Below are 17211 nucleotides of genomic sequence, written 5' to 3' on the forward strand. Positions count from 1 at the left end.
TTATTTATGGAAAATTGATCTCAGAATATTTTGTTAATTTAAATAAATGACATATAATTGATAGGTTGGGAGCACCATCAAGAAAAAAGGGAAGATAGATGAGAAAACAAAGGGAAAAGAGGCAAGGAGAAATTTAAAAGATTATGACCAGAGTTCTGTGTATGCATGTAAATATTCTTGTCATTTAGAAATCCTTTTTAGCATATTTTCAAATATAAATTGCTTTAGACATATGAAATTATCTCTTCCAGAAACTTATTGAGAAAGGGAGAATCATATAGAATCAGATGTTTTAGTCTTGATTTTCTATATAAATACAGGTAGCAGGCCATATGACTGAGATAATATTAGCTATTTTTTATGTATTTTACAAAATAGCATTAGTTTCAGGTTCCAAATATTGATTGATGCCAAGAAGCAATTTCTTATATGTATATATTCAAAAATTCTATTCAATAAAAGTCTTATCTAAGTGGTACACATAATACTCATTTGCAAAATTCAAGAGCGTGGGTATCATTTTTCCTTTTAACATTGTATTTCCTTGTTTTTAATATTATTCCCTTATGACCATAATCCATTAACTTTCCTTCCTTCTATGGCACAATATGATGCTTTGTGCAATATTGTTTGAGGCAAATACTTTAGGTAAATAGCTCAGACCAATATCTAGTTTCTTAAATTGCAAAATTTTCCTGTGATATTCTACTAGAAACTGTTTACTAAATAATGTCTCAGGGATCTTTAAAAGCTAACCTTTCAAAACTGACTTCTTCATTTTTACATTTCCATTACGTAATTTCTCTCTTTGGAGGAAACAGTATAGACTGTGTATTAAGAGCTGTCTTCAGAATCAGGAGGATTTACATTTAAGTTTTCCATCTCTTCCTCTTGAAGAGCCACCATGTGTATTAGTAATAATTTGACCTATAGAGTAAAAAAAAAGTAGTTAGATCAGAGAACCAGAGAACTGAGACTTGGAGTAACTACCTGATTAGAACTTTTCAGTTTTATGATTTCCAAAGCATCAGTTCCCCACAACCTTTGCTTAGAGAGTTTTGCTCCTGTCTCACACTTTGACAGCCAACTTGGATATGCATTATTGTATGAGGGGCATGACTCCTTGAGCAGATTTTGCCTTCCCTTGTCAAACACCCCCCAGGCTGACTTGAGCAGCCTGACATCTATGTATGACTGACATACCTACAACTACAGGCCAATGAGTTTCAGTCAGTGAAGAGATGATAATGACATGATAATAGACATGGATGTTTATATATAATGACAGACACATTTTTGGTTTTTCTTTATATTCTGATCCTTGAATAATCATGAGGAAGTTATAGACTTTGTGGGACTAGATAAGTCAATAGGCCACCAAGAGAAAGGGAAAGATAAGTCAGAAAAAAAGGGAAATAAAGGAAAGGAAAAATTTAAAAGGTTATGAGAGCTATGTGTAAGTATTTAAATATCCTTTGCCATTTCCAATTCCTTTTTTTGAATGTATATTCAAATTAATTCTCAGTGAAATAATAAATAAATGAACCAAAACCTATGGGGAAAGGTAATCAAAAATAATTGATCTTAGTGTTAACATTATTGTTGTGTATTTAAACTCTCTGGGTCTCAATTCTCTCAATTGCAAAATAAAGGGAGAGATCTGGGTATCTTTAAAGTCCTTTTGAGTTTTAGGATCCATGATTTTATGAAATGTTTCTTATTATTACTATCACTGAAATATTTAATAACATTTTAATAGGTTCAGTTTTCACATTACTTTAAGGATTTTTGTTGTTGTCTAATAAAATTCATTTTTATTCTCTCCAGAAAGGCTTTTTAAACCATAAACAACTATATTTGGTCTTTTCTATACTAAAAGTTGTTTTCTTTTTTTTTTTCTTTTAAAGAATGCCAACTCCAAAAGGAGTCAGGAAACTTGAATTTTTTTACTTGGCTCTGTTACTAATTCACTTTGTGATGCTGGACAAATTACATAATCTTCCTGAATTTCATCTATAAAAGAACAAGATTGGAATAGAATTTTAAAAGTCCCTTCCATCTTTAAAGGTGTATAATTCTATTTGATGACAATGTCTAATTATTACATAATTTTACCTATAAAATTGGAGGACTGAATTAGGAACACAGCAGTTCTAATTCATATGATTCCCTTCATCACTAATACTACAACTATGCCATGTTGCCAAACTTCATCTGAAATCCTCTCTGCATACTTGCTCATCACCATGAGTAGATTGTTTTGATCAAAGATGTGTCATTCCTAAATACTCTTTTTTTTTTTTCTGAAAGTACCATCCTCCTCCTGGTCACTTAGGCAGAAAACAACCTCAATTCACTTTCCATCATTCCCCCATTTCCATTCTGTTGCCTAATCCTACCAATTTTATTTTTGTAACTTCTCTCATATACAACCCCTATCTCTTCTGATATTGCCATCACTGTGGTGCAGGCCCTCATAATTTCATACCTGTAGTATTGCAGTTGCCTATTTTTTGTCTCACCACTATAGTCTATTCTCCACTCAGTTATCAAATTAATATTTCTAAAATGTAAATTTGTCCATGTCATCTTCTATTCAATAAACTCCATTGGCTCTGTCTCACCCTTGGGATCAAATATAAAATATTTTTTTTTTGCATTCAAAAAGCCTTACACTACCTGAACCTCTTCTAATTTTCCAGTCTTCTTACACCTTACTCCCAGGACCATACTTTGAAATCTAGTAATGGCCTCCTTGCAATGTACTTCAATGTACTTTAGAATCCAGGCCTCCTTGCAATGTACTTCAAAGACTTTAGAATCCAGGCATTTTTACTTGCCTGGATTTACATGCCTGAATAGTTACTTTTCTTCATCTCTGCCTCCTGACTTCCCACACCTAAAATCCTATCATCAGCCTTTCCTAATCCATCTTAATACCAGTTCCTTCTATTGATTATCTCTAATTTATCTTGTATATATCTTGCTTGTATATACGTTGTCATTTTTACATTGCCTCCCCATTAGATATAGCTTTTTGAAAGCAGGAAGATTTTTTTTTTTTTTATTTCCTTGTATACCTAGTATTTAGTACAAAATGGCCTAGCACATAATACATGCTTAATAAATTGCTCATTGACTGACTAGTGGATGTTTCTCATTAGATTTAATAGTTCCTCACAATCCTGAGAAATCTGGGAAATTTCTCTGGAAAATCTCCTAAGCACAGTAGCCTTAATGTCTATTCTCACCTCAGAATTATAAAGCACCACTCTCTCTACAATACAAAGTGACAGACTTAGGGATAATTTTAGCTTCACAAATGTTAGTACAGGCAGAGTTTTATTTTTTATTGCTTTCTTCAATCTTAGACCATTTTTTAAGCTACTTACAGTTGAAAAATATAGAGATGTGTAGAGATGGAATGAGAATACAATCTCAGGTGACATCTATCTTATCAATCCATTCTGGAAATCCCTCCAGCTTTTTATAAAGTTTTTTTAAGGCTCCATTAAGTTATATTTCCATCTTTTTTTTTTTTGTCAGATATGTTGAAACTTACATTTCAAGCCTGACAGTCACATTAAACCAAGAACTCTTATCTTAAATGAAAGGACATTAGCATAGGAGAGAGTTTCAAAGATTTCCTGACTATCAAAATGGTTTGTAGACCTAACCTCCCTTCCTTTCAGTATTGGCCAGTTTGCCTAAATATGTGAATCAAAGTTTTATCTGGTCATATATCATATCATGATCCATTTATAAACATCCAGTATGAGTTGGTAATAAAAGCCTAGAGCACCAAATTTATACTACTTTTTATTTGATTTCACAGGCCTTCAAGAGAGAGTTGAAAACCAAAGAACCTGTAATCACAAGTACACTTGAGACAGTGAGAATCTTTCTTTCAGAGAAACCTTTGGAGGAACTTGAGAAGCATTACCAGGAGCCCAGAGGTAATTGAATATAAATATGTAATAACATATTGATAGAAGGATCAACAATGACTGAGAGATCCATAAATTCTTGATTCCAGTGTCAGGAGAGCTCATATTTTCCAGGTTAAATTTTACTATGTAATCAATCCAAATTAAACCCTATAGATGAAAAAAAAATCAGAAATATTAATTTCCAATGTGTAAACATATATGTCCATTCTAAACAAAATTAAAAATCATTTAAAATATTAATAGCTGAACATTTTTAAAATGAGAAATAACGATAGTTATTAGAAGAAACATTTCTCTTATACAGACTGTAAGCTAATTGCCAATTTAAGAAACTAATCCAAATGAATTATTATTTGGCCTAAACATCATTCCCATTATTTAGCTCAGCAGTCTAATTGGATCTTTGAAGAAACAAGATAAAGTTAAGCATGAGACCGATGTCAAGTGCAAAAGACTCAGCAAGGATTCTTTGTATGTTATAGCCTTATGTTTCCAAAATTATGCTATGATTTCTAAAACAGCTATATTAAAGCAACATTCACATCTCTTATTGTAAATGTTCCCTTTTATCTAATATGAATGATTCTATACTATTTTAAAAACATTGATGTAATAAAGAACTTGGTTTAACATCTTGTTTTATTATAAATTTAGAGCTACCTCCTGAGGAGAGAGCCCAGAATGTCACAAGACTCCTGAGAAAGCAAGCTGATGAAGTCAACACTGAATGGGAAAAATTGAACCTACACTCTGTTGATTGGCAGAAAAAGATAGATGAAGCCCTAGAAAGACTACAGGGACTTCAGGAAGCAATGGATGGACTGGACTTAAAATTACGTCAGGCTGAAGTGATCAAGGGCTCTTGGCAGCCTGTAGGAGATCTCCTAATTGACTCTCTGCAAGATCATCTAGAGAAAGTCAAGGTATAGTATGTTACTTATCCTCATTCTTTGGTATCATCCAAAGGAATTCTAATGAGTTTTAGTGCAAATTCTTCACTTTACATTCCTAAACTTGAATAAAGCTTAAAAATATATAATTCATTCTTTTTAAAAGTTACAAAATCTTCTTAAATTTTATATTACCCATAAGTGATCATGATAGCCAAAAAATAGCCCTATCCATGATGTTTCTAAAATGTGTAGAGATTTGACACATAATAGTACAATCACATTACTAGGATTAAGCATGCACGGTCGATAGTCCCGACTTTGTCACAAACTAAATAGCATGAGCTATGTCTTCACTTTCTGCAGGAGGGCTTTCCTAATCTCTTCACTTTAGCCTAAGATTTTAGAACACTATAAAGTGGAGCAAATCATAATAAATAGCATAATATGCATACTATCTTGTATTCTCAGATTATGAAATTCCACTTCATGGAATTAATAATCTTTTAATCATAAATTATACTTTTCAAATAACACTGTTCTTTTTCTACATGATTTTGTTCATGACATTCTTATTAACTTATTTCTGAAGTCATCATAACTGAACTGAAAGAAATACCAAACGTTATTTGACAATGTAAAAATTGTTTTCTATTTAAAAAAAAAACCAAAATATCATGCTTTGGAATTGTTACATCCTTTATGCAGGGTCAAAATTTTGATGAGTATGTTTCTTTTTTTAAAAAAGTAGGATATAAAATTATTAATAAACTTTTATTATTTTCCCTTCTTTGCCAACTGGAAGGAAGGGAGGGAGGGAAGCAAAAAGAGATGAAGTGAGAGAACAAAAGAGGAAAGGAGAAATAGAGAGGAAAAACATGCATAACAAATATCCATCAATAAGAAAAGTAAATTCCCTTATTGCTAATGTTTAAACATGTATATCATTCTGCAATTTGAGTTGATTATCTATCTGTCAGAAGGTATAAAATGAGCATTATCTAAAATCCTCTGGAATTATGGTGTGTTATTTCCATTGATCAGGGTTCAAAGTGCTCTCAAAACTGTTGAGCATCGAGAAATAAAGCTATTTCTTTATAACATCAATTACTTTTCTAATTTTTCTCACTTCACTTTGTATTATTTTATTTAGTTCTTCCTAGTTTAATTGTTTCATAATTTCTCATGTTGCAATAATATTCCATTTCATTTAGGTGCTATGATTGTTTAGACTTTTCCTAATGGGTGGATACTTTCTTGATTTTTAGATTTTTTGATACTATGAAAAAAAAGATGGATCCTTTTTTCTCTTTCTTTGAATCTCCTTAGAACTTAAGCTTTGTCATTATATTTCAAAACAAAGGTTATGAATGGTTTAGTGACTTGAGAAACGGTTCCAAATTGCTTTCCAGAATGATGAGACCAATTCATAAGTCCACCAACAGTGTGCATTAGTGTCTATTTTTCCATAGTACCTCCAAAAATTTGCCAATTTCTTCTTGTGTCATCTTTGCCAATTTGATGACTGTAATATAGAATCAATGAATATTTTTCTAAATATCCCCAGTATAATGTCAAAACTGGCATCTACATATTGATGTTGTTTTTAATGTAGCAATGAGAAAAATTTTTCTTTAATCTGACCTATTTCCTTAGAAACATGTTATATAGGGCCAAGGATTTCATTATCTTTCATATACCTGCTTCATTTTAAAAATTGAAGCAGACATTAGGAGAAACAAAACACTGTTCTAAATGTCTTTTGCTATATAGTTAAAACTCATCACATTGCAGTCTTACTCCTCAAGTAATTGCCATATCTGTGCAGGCCTGGAGATAACAGTATGCATGCTCCAACTTTTTGTGTCAGATATCAATTAAACTGATGAATATGCTATTCTATTGTAGCTTCTCAAAACTGCCTATTCTATGTTTTCTGCATTCTACATTTTGAAACTTTATGGTATTACAACTTTTGGTTGTAATTAAGTTTAGGGTATAGATTATATCCACCAAGGAGAAAAGATGAAATTATCAGAACAATTTTGACTTTCCCTAGTATTTTTATTTAGCTATTTAAGATAGAACTGTTTGTATACTTATTAGTTTCATCTTTGTTAGTGGGGAAAAATAAAAGAAGAGTTGAGAAAATATGATAACTGTCTTTACATTTAATGGAAGAATTAAAAACAGTTGAAAAGAAGATAGGAGATTGAAGAGACTTCATCTAAATATTTGAAAAACTCATTAAATAAAGTTGCTATGGAATTAGTGACCTCAAAAAGCCCCAGACCCTTTTATTGGTGTCTTCAGAATCCCTACTCAGGTATGAGTTGGACTAGATGGCCTGTGAGGTCCCTTCAAATTCTATAGTAAGTTGCTTGACTCTTTGTATCTTAGCCTACTCCAGCTTTGAATTAAAAAAAACGCCTTTTCCAGAATCATTACTTTAACATAAGAAAAAAGATATCTACATGTGGCTTAGTGAGTATTTTCAGATAGAAAAACAAACAAACATGGTTTTCTGATTAAAAAGTAATTATTTTGGTTCCTCAACAGTCACTTTACCTTAGGATATTTGGGTTCTAGTCTTTGTTCTACTCTTTATTCACATGGACCAGTTGTAAGAATTAAAGAGACTACTGAAGCCATCGCATCCAACCTTTTCCATTTACCAATAGCTTAAACAGGATGAATACATTTCCAAAGGTCATATGTGTGGTAGATGTCAGATCTTGCATATGGAATTAGGTCCCCTAATTATAAATCCAAAAAATTTGCAACTTGATCATAATATCTTCTTGCTCTAACATCCTATTAGCTAGGATTTTTGTAATGTTGACATGTATATATATATGTATTATATATAGCTAATATATAGTGTATATATATACATATATATACTATATAATATATAGTGTGCATAATATATATATATATATATATATATATATATATATATATATATATATAGTATATATATGTATAGTTAATAGAACCACAGCTAGGCATTTTGTCCTCAGAAGGCTACCTTGTATTGATTATCTCCAATTTGTATTGTATATAGCTTGTTTTTACATAGTATTTTTAATATTGCTTCCCCTATTAGACTTGAGAGCAGAGACTATCTGTTACCATTATTTGCTTGTTTGTATAGCCAATGCTTAATATAGTACTTGGTATAGAATAAGCATTTAATGGTACTTAATACATACTTATTGATTGACATTCCTTAAAGTGGAGGGAAATATTCCAAGACACTATGGAGCTATTGTGATGTCTATGAATTAGCAGAGGTGGGTCCCCTAGGAAGAAACTCATCTACTTGCTTCCTATTTTAGCTAATTATTTTTGCTAAAGCTCATTTCCATTGTTTTATATTAGTCAGTATAGAGCGTTCTGTCATATCTTTTCAATATTGATACCTTAGAAGGATTGAGTAGAGTTTTGCCACCTTATTACATTTGTGGTAATTACCTTTATTGAAGACTACTATAAAGGACAAAACGAATGGCTATATTTAAATTTTCTATTTATGTATGCCATCTTTTCTGAATATATACTTTTACATTTCAGGGAACATGATTTGGTCCCTAGAATATATACATTAAAGAAGCTTTACTTTAAATTATAAAGTATAGAATGGGCATTAAATTATTGATGGCATAACTTACAAGAGATAGTAAGAATGGTTTCCTGGAAAAAATCCTGACGATATACTTTATACTGGTGGAAATGGGAGAGCTCTGGACTGAGTTCTCATACATTTCCTCTCATTCTAAGTAGACATTTAATGGCAAAAGTCCTTAATTATGACTAGAATCCTAAATTATTTCATATCTCAAAAGAACCCGACTTGAGGTAGTGCTATATGCCTTACCAGTAGTTACCTCCCTTCCTGTAAGTAGAACCTGAATCTAACACTATATTCCCATAATGCCTTAAGCTGTTAAAAAGGCAGCCCTCAATAATTGTTTTAGACATCTGCTTAGCATACTTTGAAGTGTATATAAGTTCCTTTTCAGTTTCATTTGAACTCCAGCTGTCTTCACCAAAGTCTATAATCAATCTGAATTAAGTTGTCCTACTTCTCTTAATAAGTTTCTTATTAAGTTCTGCATCGGCCTCTTAGCGAGCCTTAAAACTAATTCATGCAGAATTGCCATTTTCTACTCATTCATTTGTCAGCCCTCCAAATCCCAACTAAAAACAATCAGAAAGACTATTAATTTGCTGCTTCATAAACAACTTATGCAAGAATATGTGTTGTAAGCCGGCAAATGATGTAAGACAATGAGTGAGGAGGAAGGAGATGGTGGCATGTAATGGACATTTTTAACTCAAAGGAATGCCTTTTAATTTCAAAATAAACCTTTATTCCATAAAAGAAACATCCTTCCCGTCTCTCCAATTATTTCATAAATGACTTGATTGCTGAGTGAACTTTATTTAATGATAGGAAATCTCTGGAACAGTTGGAGACTGTGAATCACCTTTTTATTGTTAAACTTATTTTAATTTGGACCTCTTTGCCAATAAAGAGCTTTATAACACTTGTTTTGATAGACTACAAAGAACATAGGCACCAGAATATGCCACAAATGTTACTCAATTAAGTAAGAGCTGTATAGCAACTCTTTTAGTCATATGAATTTAGAAATTTGCAGATAATCAAAATGTTCACTTAATGAATCCATCTGATATTATTTTTCTTAAGAGGTGTTTTTTGAGCCTTGAAATTCCCTTCCTACAACATCACCCAGGCTTTTATGTAAAAATAATAATCTCACATTTAATAGAGCAGCTCTAGAGAATTGGCTGGTATTAGAATCTAGACTAAGCACTTTGGGTGCAGTAGGAGACAGTAATAAATGTTCTCTGGCCTCCAGAGGTACTGTCTGACAATTACAGACTACTCCAAACAGAAATGAAGTAACATATCATTAGCATTAAAGGATTTTAGATCTCAAAATGGTATTGTTATAATCTAGTATCCAGAAAGGTCTAATCTCATTATCAAGTGTGAATTTTAATTCACTGTATCTGTAGTATTAATGGGGTCTTTGTTTTCTGGGAACGTTTTTATATAACAAGAAACTGAGAGATTAAGCATTTTTATTAGATTCTATGTGTAGAGGCAGTGCATTAACTATATATGATACTAAGGTGCTAGTAATAGTTAGCAAAAATGCTACATTTGCTTAGAAAATGGTAGCTCCTGCTCTACTTTCCTTTTAATTTCCCTTGGCATTTACCAAAGATGCTCAAGTTTCAAGTTTATCATTGAGTTATACTTCCACAACTAGAACAACAAGGCATGATTTAAGAGCAAATAACCCAAGAAGTAGGTGCCAGATGTGCTGTCATGCCCTGCAATTACATTTTTCACATTTATCCATTTAACATTGGCACCAATATCATGCCTCAGATAACCTCACATTAAACAAGTTAAGCATTGACACTGAGAAATGGCTGCCAGTAAGCCAGCATTCTGGATGTGATGGAAAAGTAGATGTGCAGATTGCTAACAAAACAAAACAAAAATCTCATTTTGAAAAGGAATGTGAAATGATAGATTTTTTTAAGATAAAAATTTATCCTTCACCAAAATAACATTTTAAGGCTATGTTTTCATGTACCTTATTTTGTAAGAGATAGAGGAATCTCTGCATTGAAAATTGTTGTTTTGTTTGATTATTCCATCATTCTCAATTTCTTTTATTTTTGTAGACCAGGTGAAACGATTTTATGGTATTCACTTTCAATGTAAAACAAATCAATATAATATTCAAATAAGTAGATTTATAACTGAACTAATTGAAATCTGTCTATTCTTCTTGATCCAATCCTATATTTTTTTTCATTGTGGAAAAGAAATTTCATATAGGAACTTTAAAATCAATAATGATTTGTTCTTTAATTAGACTTAGAGGAAAAAAAACTGATATATAGAGTATAACAAATTGAACCATTTGGGATATACAATGTGTCCCATGTTTGTATTTGAGGAAAGAACCCGATTTTATAGAAGTGAGAAAACTTTTAAAATTACAAAGAAAATATATGTTAAGAAGTTATTTCATAAATGTAAGACACTACTGGTGAACAGCTTTAATGTTCTAAGAATTAAGTGATCTCAAACTTTAATCTTACATGGATCATCCCAGCAATTGTCTGAAATATAAATCCAAATTGGTATAGAATAAAGGTATCAAATCTAAGACTTAAAAGTCTGCATGAACCTGCAAAACTTTTGAGTGAGGTATGAACCAGATTAAAATGTAATTAGAAAGTGTTAGAAAAAAAATAAAAGTATAAAACCACATAAATTATGTTAATTTGTGATTGTCTAAGTCAATATTCTTGCAACCTGCAAGGTTCCATTTCTATTTGAGTTTGGCTACATTAATGTTGTCAACAAACCAGAAGACATTTATTAAGTTAGAAATTGTGTTGAGTGCAGAGACAGTAGCTAGATGCAAAAAGAAAAGACAATTCCTGTCCCTAAAGAGCTTACATTTTAATGGGGGGAGACAACACATAAATGGAAGCTGAAAGGAGTTGGCCACAAAGGAAAATATCTCTTGGAGCTACAGTAGAGAAAGAACTATAAAGAATCAGGAACTGAGCTGTGAGAGGAATGAGCATGAACTAGATATTTAACCTGGAGTCCATGATATATTTTTGATAACTGTTTTTTTTATTCCTATGTGTTTTATACATTTAAAAAACATCTTTCTGAGAAAGGGTCCTTGGACTTTATCAGACAGCCAGAAGGGTCCATCACATAATAAAGATTATTATAGGAGCATAAATTCTAACTGGAAGTAATGTTAGAAGTCACTTATTACAACTCCTTAGTTTTATAGATGAGGACACTCATCAGAAAAGTTAAGTGGCTCACCCATGCCATACAGTTAAGTCAGAGCTAGGTTTTGAAAGTGATTCTCTGACTGGTTCTTCTTGGGGTCTCAAGCTGCCATTCTTAAAAGCTCTAAGTTGTGTTCCAGTTTAGCTTCTGTTTTTAGCTAGGGACGAAATTTTGAGCCAAATTAGATATCCTCTCAGGCATCTTGATGACTCAATAGATAGAGCATTGGGCTTGAAGACATAAAGACTCATCATCCTGCGTTCAAATCTGATCTCAGATACTTACTAGCTGTGTGACATAGGCAAGCCATTCAACTCTATTTCCCTTAGTTTCCTCATCTGTAAAAATAACTGGCAAACCACTGCAATACTTTTGCCAAGAAAACTCCAAATGGAGTCACAAAGATTCAGATGTGACTGGAAAGAAATGCACAGCAACAATAAAAATGTCTCAGCACTTCAGTTTTCTCAGTTATAAAATGAGATCAGACTAAATGACATTCTTCCAGCTCTGTGATATATCAAATTCAATTTTTTATAAATATATTTTCTTTGTAATTTTAAAAGTTTTTTTCATTTCTATAAAATTGGGTTCTTTCCTCAAATACAAAGGAACATATTTACTTAACTCCATCATCTTTTTGGATACCAAGAGCCCGTGTCATATATTGAGATCATCAGGTCCCCTCAGAGTACAATGCATGATAAAAACAACTAAAAAAGAACATTCATACATGAAGAGAAGCCTCCTTAGGCTAAACATTTCCCATTGTCAAATAACTGATATCAATTCATTTAAGTTCCTACTATGTGCCAAGCACTACGTTAAGCATTAGGAGAACAAAAAGAGGTCAAAGCTATTCCCTAGTACATTTGTAATGGTTTTCATATCCAAGATTGTTCTAGAACTGAATGTCTTAATCCAATATTAAAATTTTAAATTAAAAATATTTTACATATTTTGAATGCCTTTCGCTACCCAGTGTTTCCCCCCAGTTAGTTAAGTATAAGTATTTCTTTTTCACCATATAACTTGTTTCTTATATGATGCTTATAAGCAGCAGCAATCCTTAGCCTCCACAGACTTGGTCATAACCATTGAAGTTTTTGAACTGTGCTTAATTAATATGTTTGCTGGAAGTAAGTGGTAAAACAGTTAATCACTTCATTCTTCAAGTGCTTTTAACTTGCCTTTAAAGCCCCCCACTCTGAAAGAATATCTGCTAATATCTGAAATGGGTTATTGGTGTCCAGAGAGCATGATGATCAGGAGATAAGTTTCTGGATGCAGGGATTTTGTGGGGTATAGGAAAGAGCAGCAAATAGTCATAAAACCAGATTTGAAGCCCAAGTCACTGGGAGGTAAATCATTTAGCTTTTCCAAGCCTCAGTTTTTCCTTCTATAGCATACAAGAAAAATTATATATATATATATATATATATATATATATATATATATATACATATATATATGTGTATATATACAGATATATATACATACATATGCATTATTTTCTTCATGTAATCATTATGAAAATTTGCTTTTTAAACAGTATATTATAACGTATGGTTATAGTTTTTTAAATCATTGCAATTATTATTGTTCTTTATCAGTACTTTGCATAATCCTTCTCTCCTTACTTTATGGTAAAAGATATCTGAAAAGGGGAGCAAAAAATGGGAAAGAATTCCATGAAATTAGGATGGATACCTATTACAATATTCGTTGAACAGTTAAAATCTACTAATCATTACCTATAGAAATATTCCGGTGCCATTGTGAAAATCCTCCCATTTCCTGGGCCCCCAATAACTTCACTACCCTAATAAAGGCTTATATTACATATTACCTGGACCTTTGCAGTAACCTACTTGTCCAGATCTCTCCATCTCTCAAATAATTATCCACTTAGGTGTCAGTGATTTTTCTAAAGTTCAATCTGACCATGTCAGTATCTATTTAATAAACTCCACTGATATTCTACTTTAGGGACCAATATTTCTCATATTTTAAAATTTTCAGTTCTTTGTGTAAGTTCTATTATGTACAGAATTATTATTGTAGTGGAACATGCATGTATTTTATAAATAAGTTATTATGTTTATATTGCTATTTTATAATAAGAAATGTTTTATTGATGGAATTGCTTGTTCAAAAAAGTCTGAAGACTCTAGAAGATAATATATGACTAGTATTCCCAAGAAATGGAAACAGATCTGGGAAGATTTGGATAGATTCATAGATGATAATTCCCTAATCGATTCTTTCATCTATAAAATTAGGGCACAGAATCAGATGACCTCTGAGGTGCTTTTCCACTGGAACAGACAATGAATCTAAGAAGTAGCTTAGTGTGTGAAAATTAGTCCTGGTCTGGGAGGCTAAAAATTCAGATTTTAGTTTTGTTACCAACCAACTTTGCCACTGACTATACAAAAGATCTCAGACAAATTATTATATATATCCCTCTACCTCATCTTTAATGAAACAGAGCTAGATGAGGTTCCTTTCTGCTCTATCATATTATAATTCCAAGAAGTTTCATATGAAAGAATTATCCCATTCAAAACTGTTACATGGAGAAGTAGTTAAAGAGTGCTGAATTTTCGATCAGGAGACCTGGCTTCAAACCCTATCTCACACCTACAGAAGGGACCAGGGAAGCCATTGAGTCTAAATCTTTCATTTTACAGATGAGAAAGCTGAGGCAGACAGAGATTAAATGACTGGGCAAATTACTTAACCTCTATTTGCCTGTTTTCTCAACTGGAAAATAGAGATAATAAATAGTCCATAACTTTTAGGATAATTCAATTCAAATAAATATTTACTAAGATCCTACTATGTTCCAGGCACTGTGCTAAGCAAGCACTGGATAAAATGAGATAATATTTGCAAAGAGACTTAAAAATTTTGAAGTAATGTGTAAATGCTTCTTGTTGTTATTGTTATATTGACTATCCTGGGAACACATATTAGTATCTGAGGTAGAATTCAGGACTTCCTGCCTCTAAAATCCAGCACTCTATGCTCTATGCAACTTAGCTGCCACAGACAGCTACTAGCAGTGTGACCCTGGACAAATTACTTAATCCTCCATTGCTTAATTTTCTCATCTGAAAAATAATGGGGTTGGACTCATTGGCCTCTAAGGTCCCTTCCAGCTTTAAATCTAGGATCCTGTGATCTTTAATCCAATAGCTCTACTTAGATTAAGTGCATGTTAAATCATTAAATTATAGTAGGATAAAGATAGAAATGTTAATGCATCATCAATACTCATAAAGATTATTTCACATATCATTATTATGGGTTTTGTTCATAATACTTATAGGCTTATTAAAGCTCCCACAGAATGGTTGACCCTTGAACTTAAAAATCAGCTAATCATAAAAGGGGAATATATAACTTACAAAGATGTATGTTTTTCCATTTTAAAAATGATTATATGCTGAACTTGTTCTTTTTTCCTTTGGGAGGGCTTGTCAGTATGCTTTCCAAATATAATATTTTTATATTTCTAGCTTGCTTGTATTTCTACCTATTATAGACACCGAAGGCCCATTTAGATGTTCTACCTATCAAGCATGCAGATTTCATAATAATGATTTTTACTACCATATAAACAAGTCAATGAGTGAAATAAAATCAAGTTAGTAGGCTTCTATGCCAACATAAAGGATTAAGTTAGGAAGCTTGTGGAGCAGAATAATTAATAAGGTGACTTGGTTTGTTGAAACAATAACGAATTACTGCCGAATGTCTCTTTTATTTTCTTATTTTGTTGTAGAATATTACCATGTTTAGTTTTTTGGCCTAAATGTTAGTGTTTTGAAAGTCATTTGTAAATCATTCAGGAACATAACCAAATGACTAGCCGCAGGAACTAAATTCTTCCTACATTTGTAGTTCTGTCATCTTCAACTAGAAATCTTATTTGTTAGGACATCAAAGTTGGCATATATTGTTGGGATCCCTCACAGAGAGAAATCTGAATGATGGAGGAAAGGAGGAAAGATGTGATAGCAGTAGAGAAACTGGAGGATATATTCCAGATTGTACGATGGGAAATGGGTTAAGAATGAGCAGGAAATCCCAATAAACTTTGAATGGAAAATGCCATCTGCATCCAGAAAAAGAAATAGGGAAACTGAATATAAATCCTCACTTGCTATGTTCATTTCTTTTTTTCTTTTTCTTCTGCTTTTTTTCTCTTGATTTTTCCCTTTTGTTCTGATCTCTCAACATGATTCATAAGGAGATGTTTTCTTAATTGAATGTACATGTATGACCAGAAATTTTTTTTTAAAGTAAGCAGCAACAAGGTTGACAAACTGAGCTCAAGTGCCATAAATATATAAAAAATATAGTAATCACTCTTTAAAAAGCCTTCTATCCTGCCTACTTGATATTCTCCATTATAAAATCATCACATTTTCTACTAATTACACCCTGTACATAAAGAACAGAATTTAGTAAAGCAACATAGTTGGTCACTTCACACTATTTGCCTGTTTCCTCATTTGTAAAATGAGCTGGAGAAGGAAATGGCAAACTATTCTATTATCTTTGTCAATAAAACCTCCAATAACACAAAGATTCAGACATGAGTGAAGAACAACATACTGAACAACAACATAATTGGTGGAAGTCTACTTTTTATTTGCCTTGCTTCATGTTACTTATCTTTGCATTTTCTCATCTGCTTGGGGATTTTCTTATGGAGGTAAAATAAAATTTTAAAGAAGTACCCAGAGTTAGAAAATAACTCATTTGATGCTATATGGATAATCTTAGGGGGTCTATTGGAACATTTCTAGATGGATAGCCAAGGTAATTCCATATTTTGGCTATGAATAAACAACTACTTTTATTTTGCTTCTGCAGCCTCCGGGGTATATACAGATTTGTCTGTGTGGCTTCAGTTTTGTTCAAATATTCATCCACCAGGACATTGGCCTAAATTGTGGGGATTAGAAAGAGTTAGAGAAGGAACCCGTAATTAGTGGAATCAGTGTGTTTTGGGGAAAAAGTCAGTCAGTTAATATGGTCATGGAAAATAAAGTAACTCAGTAATACTGGAAATATATGGTATGACTCTTTGAGACATAATGCATACATCCACTTTGCCTATTAGATTTAGGGAGACACAAAGAACAAGTAAATTTTGTCTTGAAGTATAATAAAAAGATGAAGGCAAGAAATATATGAAATCTGAAGGACTTTGGAGAAATAATCAAGCTCTTTTAACAAAAGAGGGAATAAGAAAAAAGCCATTTTTTTCCTAAATGACAACTGCCACTGAGTTGGCATCCTTGGAATGCTGTCAGATTTATCAAAATCTGTTGAGAAAAAGTGAACATTGTTATATCGCAACGGGGGCTAAAGATTGCTAGTTTCTCAGCTGGGTCTTTCTACACAACAACAACAATAATTTTTATAGTACCTACTATGTACCAGATACTGTTTTCTTTTGATCCTCAATCCAGCAAGTTAGATG

At 32.2% G+C, this 17211-nt stretch overlaps 1 protein-coding gene across 1 annotated transcript in view; it reads left to right on the forward strand.

Annotated features, from left to right (window-relative positions):
- DMD (dystrophin) overlaps positions 1-17211 on the forward strand; it is a 2117885-nt gene that overhangs the window by 1743570 nt on the left and 357104 nt on the right. The window contains 2 exon segments of the mRNA XM_074300855.1: positions 3836-3956; positions 4605-4873. Coding sequence (XP_074156956.1) covers positions 3836-3956; positions 4605-4873 — 390 coding nt within the window.

The sequence above is a fragment of the Sminthopsis crassicaudata genome, chromosome 3 (genome assembly GCF_048593235.1).
Source record: "Sminthopsis crassicaudata isolate SCR6 chromosome 3, ASM4859323v1, whole genome shotgun sequence".
In the NCBI taxonomy this organism is placed as follows: domain Eukaryota; kingdom Metazoa; phylum Chordata; class Mammalia; order Dasyuromorphia; family Dasyuridae; genus Sminthopsis; species Sminthopsis crassicaudata.